The 10,717-nt window shown below is 29.1% G+C and overlaps 3 protein-coding genes across 3 annotated transcripts; 1 reads left to right on the top strand and 2 right to left on the bottom strand.

Moving 5' to 3' along the window:
* Window positions 1-2,575: 2,575 nt before the first annotated feature.
* OCT59_017385 (uncharacterized protein) lies at window positions 2,576-3,556 on the top strand. Its single transcript, XM_066137453.1, has 2 exons — window positions 2,576-2,601; window positions 2,672-3,556. The coding sequence occupies exon 2, from the start codon at window positions 2,685-2,687 to the stop codon at window positions 3,453-3,455; it is 771 nt and encodes a 256-aa protein (XP_066004037.1). The 5' UTR covers window positions 2,576-2,601; window positions 2,672-2,684; the 3' UTR covers window positions 3,456-3,556.
* Window positions 3,557-3,601: 45 nt separating this feature from the next.
* OCT59_017384 (uncharacterized protein) lies at window positions 3,602-5,665 on the bottom strand (the record flags this gene model as incomplete). Its single annotated transcript, XM_025316700.2, has 1 exon — window positions 3,602-5,665. The coding sequence occupies one exon, from the start codon at window positions 5,663-5,665 to the stop codon at window positions 3,722-3,724; it is 1,944 nt and encodes a 647-aa protein (XP_025179903.2). The 3' UTR covers window positions 3,602-3,721.
* A 1,288-nt stretch (window positions 5,666-6,953) lies between these two features.
* On the bottom strand, window positions 6,954-10,529 carry OCT59_017383 (uncharacterized protein; the record flags this gene model as incomplete). Its single annotated transcript, XM_025316702.2, has 15 exons — window positions 6,954-7,869; window positions 7,950-7,971; window positions 8,071-8,121; window positions 8,207-8,287; window positions 8,367-8,396; window positions 8,533-8,698; window positions 8,784-8,859; window positions 8,937-9,019; window positions 9,118-9,166; window positions 9,242-9,430; window positions 9,503-9,630; window positions 9,693-9,807; window positions 9,875-9,903; window positions 10,019-10,140; window positions 10,409-10,529. The coding sequence occupies 15 exons, from the start codon at window positions 10,527-10,529 to the stop codon at window positions 7,197-7,199; spliced, it is 1,935 nt and encodes a 644-aa protein (XP_025179905.2). The 3' UTR covers window positions 6,954-7,196.
* Between the last annotated feature and the right edge of the window lie 188 nt (window positions 10,530-10,717).

Here is a 10,717-nt window from a genome sequence, read left to right as displayed (position 1 = left end):
CACTATGACCAAAAAATTGTAGATTGATCAGTCGGTCCGGTGCCCTCCCCTAATGACTGTTAAATTATGATTTATGTAATTAGACGATGATCATCAAATTATATTCAGCAGGAACGAATACTTATTTCTCGAAAATATTTAATGTTCACGGTTGCGTCATGGAATTACGAATATTCCCATGAAATACATTAATAAAAAAATATGGAGCTACATATAGGAAAGCAAATTACATTGATGGATACGTTTGCCAATTTTCTTTTTTCAAATGAAAAAATAAATAATATGGACCAAAAATCTTGTTTAATGAAATTCGATCGAAAGTGCACAATATTGTACTGGTGATAATAAAATCGAAACACCTTTATCATTTGTATTTTTCGTTTATTTGATTTGTCTGATAACATAGAACATTCGACCTGTTTTTTTTTTCGGCCGAACATGTTTCACTAATATAATGGTTTATTTTGCATACTGATGACCGAAAATGGATCATCGCGGTTCAAAACGATAAGAGTAATGCAAATAGGCGAAAATATCATATGTATGATTGGATGATATTATTAATAAATTGTGTTTATAGAGGGAAGTGTAAGAATCTTGTAGTTGGTATAGACATAGAAATTATCTGTATACAGTCAAACCTTTATATAACGATATGTCGGGACATATATGAAATTTTTAGAAAATATCGTTATATCAAAGTTATACCGATATTTATATGTCCTCACATATAGTGGGAAAATAAAATTTTATCGGTATAACAAGTTTTTAATAGTATATCGGTATATCGAATATCGGTATATCGAGGTGACTGTAGTAGCAAAGAAATAATATGTTGCTGGGACTCGTACTCCCCCCTCCTTGATAGTATCATATGTTCCGCTTATTCCATTATTTTTATATTACTTTAGCTTGCATGAATTTAGTAAAATTCGCATAAATTAAGTTTTTTTACCATTACATAGTAAAATTGTGAGATAAAGAAAAAACTACAACTTGGATAAATAATTTGGAAGCACATATTTTAGTTCGGACTTAGTTCCAGTTGTGTTCTTGGGTTCATTGAATAGTTCAGTTACAGTTCCAGTTTTTGCGAAAATAATACTAGACCTGTATCATGAGTGATGTTATCATCGAGTTTCTAAATTTGAGATTGCTTGTTAGAAATTGATCTGATTTCGCTTTTAATCATACTATGGTGGCTGTCACCTATAAACCACACTAATATTAAGTGACTTCAAATTTTTATAAATTGTAAATTGAATAGTAAAAAGAAAAAACTAAACCGATAAAATGATATAGCAACATGTACTGAACATTTCTATCGGATTATTTTATAGAATTTAATAAGAATTTTAATTAATATTATGGGCTAAAGTTGGATAATTTTAATAAGTAGCAATAATAAAAATATAAAATTTCGGACTAGTTTTCATGTAATTTTTATGGATTTTACAAAAATTCCATGGAAATCCACAAGAATTCCATGTAATATGGCAAAAAAAAAATTTTGCCGCTCACGCGGCAATTAATATTTTGACAAAGTACTTTAAAACATAAGTTACACAATATAAATAAATAAATTTCAAAATTTCGGACTATTGTTGTTTATAGGTGACAGCCACCATACTATCGTTGATTACTGAAAATCCACCAACACCTGTTACTGCTAAAGTAAACAGGAATACAGTCAACTCTCTATAAATGCATCCCCCTTGGGTTCATATACATAATTTTTATAATAGTGCATTTAGAGAAGGTATATATAATGGTGCATTTATAGATTTGACTGTAATCAGATCTTTAGGTAGAGTTAATTTAATTTATATGTAAAATTTACATATTTTATTTTTATTATTTTATTAATAAAATTTATTACACCATATTACCGTTGTTACCGTTATCGTTGTTATATTTGAATATATTTTTTTGAACATTTTTAGAAATAATCAAACTTCTGAAAAATTTAGGTGTATATATATATTTTTGACATTGTTTGATGTGATTCTCGGCCGTTTTATTTTATTCAGAATTTATTCGATTCATTATTTATTAAGAAAATCGAAAAGAAGAATCACCAAAAGAAAATTCATTTATGTAAAAAAAAAAAATTCTTATGAAAGTGACAATATATTCAAGTATATTCAAGTTGCAATTATAATTAAGTGAGAACGAACAATTTTTTGATGTAAAATAATTTAACGAAAGATTATAAAAAGAAAAAAATTAATCCTTTAAAAAAAAAAAATTTCAATCAAATCAAACACCTACTTATATACCATCATTCATGATCCTCGAAAATTTATTATAAAACTTTTAATGGAAAACCTGAATATTCGATTGAAGAAAAAGTTTTTATTAAATTATCAGAAATGTCTAAAAGATTCTCATCCAACATTGACGACTTGCGTAACGGTATGTATCATGTAAGCGTTACAATACAAACCATACGCATAGAATTGTAGATTATCGTTATTGGTAAAATTACGTCCAATCAAATCCCTTGGTAACATGGTAAATTTCTAAAGGAGGAAATTAATAATAATTGAGCAGCACAAGCAGCACAAGCATATTGGTTTTTTGACTCAAACTAACTTGTAGGTAAATATTTTATATTTTTTGTCAATTTAATATTTAAATCTCAACAACCGTTTTGAAATGTCGGTTATAGATATCTGGACAACATGGGATCATCATTTTCTTCACTTTTGTTATTTCGGCCATTTCGGTTACTTCGGTCATTTTGGACATGGTTAATTTGGTCATTTTGGTCAAAAAAAAGAACTTCTCCAACAAAACAATATTTAAATATTACTTCTATACCTTCAATTAATCTTGCAAAACCTTCACCAAAATTAATTATATTAGATTTAAATGGAACCTTAGTTTATCGGAAGAAAACTCGTAAGATAACTTTACGTCCTTTTCTCAAAGAATTTATTGATTATCTTTTGACTGATGGTAATTTCTTGGTGATGATTTGGACTACTGCAAGACCTGAAAATGCTAAAATTATGGTAGATTTAATATTTGGAAATCAAAGAGAAAAACTAATTGCTATTTGGGGTCGTGATAAATTTGGTCTTAGTAAAAGAGAATATGAAAGGCATACTGTACCTTTTAAAAATTTGGAAATAGTTTGGAATGATTTGAATTCTCAAATTGCTAATGGCAATCTTTCCAAGTATACATTGAAAAGTTCTTCCGAGTTAACATTGGATCCTACGAATACCATTTTAATTGATGATTCTAGACATAAAACTAAATTGCAACCTTTCAATGCAATTCATCCACGTGAATTTGATCTCAAAAGTTCACGTAATGGGGATGATTCTGAATTGAAGAAAATTATTGAATATTTGGAAGTGATAAAATATCAAAGTAATGTAGCTGCGTATATGAAGGATAATCCATTTTCTGTTCAAGAAGAAATGACAGAAATAGATATACATTAAAGGTATGAAATTGAGATTAGTTCATTTCTATATATATACTCGCTCAACTTTTAATTATCTTTAAATAAAATATTCTAAACATTAAAACAAGTTGAAATTAAGTGATATAAATATTTTTCACATAATATAATTAGTGTATACAATTTATAATTAACGTTAGTACATTTTATTAATTTGAATCAACAAAAAGAAATAAAGTACAAAAAAAGTCTAGAATTAAAGGAATGTCCATTGATGATTTATAAAAATTAAAATTTTTTTATTTTCTATCTCATACATTCTTCCCAAGTAACAATTTTGTCGAGTTGTTTTGGTAAACCATAAGCACTACTAATTTCAGATTCAGTCTCAGCCCTTTCGTTATTATTTTCTTCTCCTGTATCATCATCAAAATCTTTAGCATAATATCTTAATAAACTTGATCTTTTTACAAGCTCATTATAATCTATAGGTTTAATGTTATTTTCATTTGTTTGTGTTGTAGATATATTTTCATTTTCATTTAAATCAATGTCTATTAATTGAGAATTTGGAAGGAGAGATGATCCTCCAGTAATAGTAATAGTTGGAGAAGGTGCTCTTATTTCTTCAATGTGGTTATTTGAAGACCATTGAGGTAAACTATGATCTGTCATAGCATCTTGTTGTTGATTTAGTTTACCCACATCCACTGAATATGTTCGTTGATAACGAGATTTTTTCGACGTATCTGAAAATATTTTCCTTAATATAACAATTAAAACAAATGTTGCCATAAAAATTGCTACAACAATGCCAATCATAGCAGGTATATGATATGGAGAACTTGGATCCAGCGGATTTCCTGGATTCCCCGTGCCAATTGTCGGTGATATTGAAGAACCTGTACCTGATGAAGGATCGTTTGTTTTCGTTGGATCAAAACCGTTTAAACCAGTTGCATTTTCAGTGTTATTTTGTGAGTTATTAGATTTAAGACCTAATGGATCATCTTTTGATTTAAATTTATCTTGATCCTGAGGATCTTGAGGATTCTGTGGAGTCTCTGAGTCCGGAGGCAGTAATGCAGGTGCATTGGGTGGATTTACAATATTATTATTAACAGGAGGACTTGCGTTTTCGTTAGGATTATTCGCCTCTGGCGTATTTTGATTATCTGGGTTGTTATTAGCTGGAGGACTATTATTGTCTTGAGGATTATTGTCTTGAGGATTATTTGGAGGATTATTTGGATTTGGAGGATTATTGTCTGGAGGAGGATTATTATCTTGAGGATTATTTGGAGGATTATTATCTGGTGGTGGTGGAATATTGACCGGAAGATTATTAACTGGAGGTGGAAGCTTACTGTCCGGAGGATTATTGCCTAAGGGATTATCGACTGGAGGATTGATATCTATGGGATTATCAGCTGGAGGATTATTGACTAAAGGATTATCGAGAGGATTCTTGACCGGAAGATTATCGAGTGGATTTTTATTATTATCTGGATCAACTGCCTTTGGAAGTTCATTAATTGGATTTTTGATAGTATTATCTACCGTATCATCTACCTTTTTAGCAACATCATTCACCTTTTTTCCAACATCATCTACTACCTTACCGGCAGTATCATCTACCTTTTTAGCAACATCATTCACCTTTTTGCCAACATCATCCACTACCTTATCGGCAGTATCATCTACCTTTTTAGCAACATCATCCACCTTTTTGCCAACATCATCCACTACCTTATCGGCAGTATCATCTACCTTTTTAGCAACATCATCCACCTTTTTGCCAACATCATCCACTACCTTATCGGCAGTATCATCTACCTTTTTAGCAACATCATCCACCTTTTTGTCAACATTATCCACTACTTTTTTGGTAGTATCATTTACTTTTTTGTCAACATCATCCACCTTTTTGCCAACATCATCCACTACTTTTTTGGTAGTATCATTTACTTTTTTGTCAACATCATCTACCTTTTTGCCAACATCATCAACTACCTTTTTGGTAGTATCATCTACTTTTTTGACAGGATCCTTTACTACTTTTTTGTCAACATCATCTACTACCTTTTTGGCATCATCTACTTTATTATCTACTACTTCTTTTATTGGCGTATTAACTTCAACATTTGTTGATACGTCTAATTTTAGTTCTTCTCGTTTAGTATAAAGTGATATTTTAATATTTTCAAATAAATAAAAACGACCATCGCGTTTAATACTAGAAGAAAACATACTCTCAATCTATTTACTCTGTCAAGAAAAGTAAAACGTCACTAATAATTCCGATTCATTCAAATCACTGAAATGAATGATATTAAAATGAATGTAAGAAATGAGAAAGCTAAACAGAAAGAGAGTGAAAAAAAAAAACCTGTAATCAACATAAAAAGTAAGGATATATAAGATACATTTTATTTTTTGGATTCATATGGATTTACATTTATACAGATTTGTGTATATTGCTAATCAGTTGAGCCAACCATTTTTCGTTAATACTAATTGAAGTTTTACAAAGGTTTTATCCGGTTAAAAATTATTTTTTTTTTGAATTTGAAAATTAAAAAATTACACCGAACAAATTAAATTATAATGAATATTATTATAAAATATTTTGATCAAAGCAAGCAATCGTGTTTCACCGTAGTAAAACTTAAATTATAGTATCCATAAAACAAATGCAGGTTTGTTAGGTTTGTTTAACATTTCATTATGTATTTGTATGTATTGCGACATTTTAATTGTTTCAAATTTCGAATATCATTTAACTCGTGTACCCTAATTTACCAAATTCATTTAGTTTAAGCTAAATTTGGTTAGTTATTACCCGCGGATAATCCGAAAAATAAAAATTATAAAACTGAAACAATTCAAGGGTAATTAAAAAAAATGACGATATATGATAAAATTCATTTTGGATAATCAAATAAATTATTATTATTGCTTTTTTTGTATGATCACATTTCAAAATATTTTGGTTTTTTAATAATAATAAATGTTTCTCGACTACCACTAAATTAATGCTAATAACTAAATAAGGTTAATATCTAGGGGGGTTTAATTAGAAGTTACATTTATTTGATGAATGGGTTTAAAAAGATTCTGCAATTTGATATATCAAATCTCGTTAAACAGAATAAAAAAAAATATATTAAACTAGGTGAAGTAGGAATAGTATAAGAATAGCGGGGTGATATTGGATGCAGGGAAATTAAGTAATATATCACAAATTAAAAATTCCTTCAAAAATAACCCCGAATTTTTAATATATAAGATATAACAGTAAGAAATATGCCAATCAAAATAAAATTTGTATAATTATTTTTCCACATAATTACATTATTTTCCTTTAAATCTTCAACATTTTTCCTTATATCCTTTTTTGAAAAATATTCATGTTTTTTATAATATTTCGGAGTTTTCATTTCTGCTTCAATTACATCACCAACATTCATGTTTGTTATATGTAACTTTTATTTTAAAAGAGAATTTATAAATCACACGCTTTTCTTAATTTCGGTTTAAAATTAAATTTTTAATTTTTTATTTTTTTTTAAAATTTCTAAAAGAAAATCAGCATTTTTTATACAAACCGACTTTTTGCATGACATCATGATTTCTCTAAATTAATGATATAATAATTATGCAAATTATGCAATTATCTTATGATAAAACATTGCATCATTTAAATATGGCGCAGTAGCGCCTATCTAATATTAAAAAAAATTTATATTATTACGTAGGTAAAAGTTCTTATTCCTAATAATCATACGGATTTTGTTGTTGTGGGCCCCCCTGACGAGTCATCAGGTGATTTAGGTGAACCAGGTGATCCCAATGAACCTCCTGTACTATTTGTATTCTTTCTCCTTGAGAAATACCCTCGATTTTGTTCCTGAGGAGGTGTATTATGCGATGATGATGGTATGACATGTATATCTTCACCATCATAATTTTCTATAATATAAGAATCTCCTTCATCCCATATTGCATATTTGGAACTATTTGAACCTGAACGATCATTAGGATCAATACGTGGTCTTTTAGTAACTTTATCCATTAAATTTTGTGGTATATCAATTCGTAAACGTTGATGTTCTTCATTTTCCTCTTTTGGTTCTCTTTTATCCTCAATATTTCCTTGTTCTGGTGGTGAAGTCGAAGTCATATTACCTTCATTTATTTGTATATCAGGATCTGATTCCACTGTAATTATTGTTGTTGTTGAAGATGGCATTTCTTCATTAGATGGTGTTGAAGATGCGGTTTTTTCATTAGGTGATGTTGAAGAAGTAGATCCCTCATTAGGTGTTGGAGCCTTGTCCTTATCTGTTTTAGGGCGGAAGATAAGTTCCGTTCCAAATCCGATTATTGGTAATCGAGATACTTGATTACTCATTGTTCCCCCTGTCAATGATCGAGTGTTAAGAGTGTTTATTCTAAAAAACAGGTTTTTTGAAAAAAAATTTTTTTGAGTATTACGTCGAATTATCATCGAATATCATAACAATAAAATTACCTCTTTGAGATCTTGACCAAAGCTAAAAAAAGAAATTGTATAATATTTTAACATAATTAATAATACGAAAACAATATATGAAAAATAATAATAATAATAATAAATTTTTAATTTCACTTACGAATTGTAACTCCATGGACTAATATAGAACTTATAACCAAAAAATAAACAACTATAAAATAAATTAAATAATGCATTGAGTGATCGATCAAAGGTACGGAATGTTATTTGTAAACCGACCAAATTAAAAATATTACCTGGTTCAACATCCATATATAAAGTACTCGTATCACTTACACGTCTTTTAATTAAAGACACATAGTAAATTGCGCCAATTCCTATAGGTAAAGGGTTAGAATATTGAATATTATATTGAACATGGTAACGAGAAAAAATAATCACGTGACTTTAACTAACCAATTGGTCCAAACCATCCCGTAAATGCCGCTATTTTTGATTTGAAGAAATTAGTTTTTTTAAAAAAATCAATGTATTATCGTGATATAATTTACGCAATATACTATAATATACTATGTAAATATAACATATCAAGAGTTTCGCTCAAACAATTGTAAAATCCTACCTTCACGATAAGTTTTTATCGCGGGAATGAATCTCATTAATGCCAAGACAATCGGAAGACGGCGCAATAATAAAATCAACACAGCACAAACAATTAATCTCCAGACTGTAATTTCAGTAGTAGCATTTTGGAGGGTTGACCAAGGAATAATAGTACCAACATATACCTTATAAAAGGTAACCCATATTAAAGTAAGTAAAAAATCGGTTAACGAATTCTAATAATGAATAATAGAAGTAGAAGTAACATACAAAAACCGCTAGATTGAGAAGCATATCAATAACTTCCTGTAAGTGAGCCTCTTCAGTCTCTTTACGAAACCAATCACTTGTTTCATAAATCAATAAATTTATTAGTTATTAAGTTACTAGGAAAGTATATGACAATAATATTATTACACTTACTCCCACGTAAATGAAGTACCAGCCATAAAACAAGCAAACAGGTCATTGCTACCAATAATAGACACAATTCCCATCAAGAATAACTTTTTTTATTTATTTCAAAAAAAAAAAATGTTAATGTAAATATAAAAAAAAATCAATCATTTAAACCATAAAAAGAAATAAGATAAGAGTAACTCACAGCTAATGCGATTGCAAATACAAGAAAAGATTCTTTATCAATCAATCGACTAAAAAATTAATCAAATACGTTAATACGTAAGCTTTATAAAGAAAAAATGGATTGGAAAAATCTTAATACAAACTTTCTCTCGGCAAGATACAATAATTTTCTTGCGATATAACCTACAACAACTCCTATCACACAACTTAATGCAACTTGATAAAGCCAGGCAAATAAGAACCACTTTCCAATGGCTTTACCAACTGAAACTTCTTCCATAAGATATATTGAAAGGAATAAAAATGGATACGCGAGACCATCATTTGAGGCACTACATAACTTAATGTGTTAATTTAAAACCCATAACCCATAGGAATTTATTTTCATAGACGCGTCCATTTACCTCTCAGCTGACAGTAAATTGCGCACATGAGGTGGCACGTGCTTTTCTGCGAAACGACCTTTGACTACGGAATTAGCCAAAATTGGATCGGTTGGAGTTACACAAGCTGCTATCGCCAAACCTTCAAGCTATCAAAATCGTATTAAATAAATTTTTTAAATAACAGATTTTGATTAAATACATAACTTACCAAATTTATTTTTGGAATTATCCACCAAATTATTAGTCCACTGGCAGCCCACATGTATGTCATCACTGGCAAGAGCAAAATAATTAGTGATTTCCACTCTTTGGCAAGATATGCTCTACATAAAATTAAAAATTTAGAAAAAAAAAATCACAATTTCACAAAAGATTAATGAGAAAACTTACTTTGGTAATGCGACCCCAGAACACATAACCTATAATAAAGGATAATTCAAAGTTAGAGTTAGAAAAGAACAATAATTCGATAACGACGACGACAATGATGATGATGATGATGATGATGATGATTAAATAAAATCAATTACATACTTGAATAGCAATAACAATACGCGTAAATTCAAAAGTAATATCATCTTTTGGGCCCCAATGAAAAGGATCAAGTAATCCTAAAGCTATTGGACCGAGTATTATACCCACTATCACAGAGACAACTATTAAAATCATAAAATTATTAGTTAGTGAACGCGAATTTTTTTTTGTACTATCAAAAAAGGAAAGATCTACTCAAGATTGCAGATGTGTAACGATCAGTTTGTTTTAAATAAGGCCGTTCCAACATATCGTCCCTCTTTACATTTTGACAAATAATTATAACCGAAAATTCTGATTCCTAAAATTTTCCGTTTGATTTAACCCTCATGAGAGACGTTAGAAAATTATTGGAACGACCTAATCATGAATATATATATATATACTTACGAGCTTCCGATAAATATAAACGTTCTTTAACAAAAAACGATACAAGACCGAATATAATTATAAAACCGCCAAGAACAGCAATCACAACTGATACTTCTTCAACATGTATTAATGGACTCATTTTTTTTTTTATTTTGTTCGTAATGAAAAAATAAAGTTATTATTTAATAAAAAAAGTTGATTCCCAGAAAAATTTTAGAATTGCAATTGCAATAAAGTATAAAGAGTGAGCCCAAAGAACAGAACAACAGTCCCAATATCCTGTTTCCTGGATATATATAAAGTTAACCCCGTAATATTTCCGTAAAA

Source organism: Rhizophagus irregularis, chromosome 26 (genome assembly GCF_026210795.1).
Source record: "Rhizophagus irregularis chromosome 26, complete sequence".
Lineage (NCBI taxonomy): Eukaryota > Fungi > Glomeromycota > Glomeromycetes > Glomerales > Glomeraceae > Rhizophagus > Rhizophagus irregularis.
Note: the sequence above shows the minus strand (reverse complement) of the source record. Positions and strands in the feature narration are given on the sequence as shown.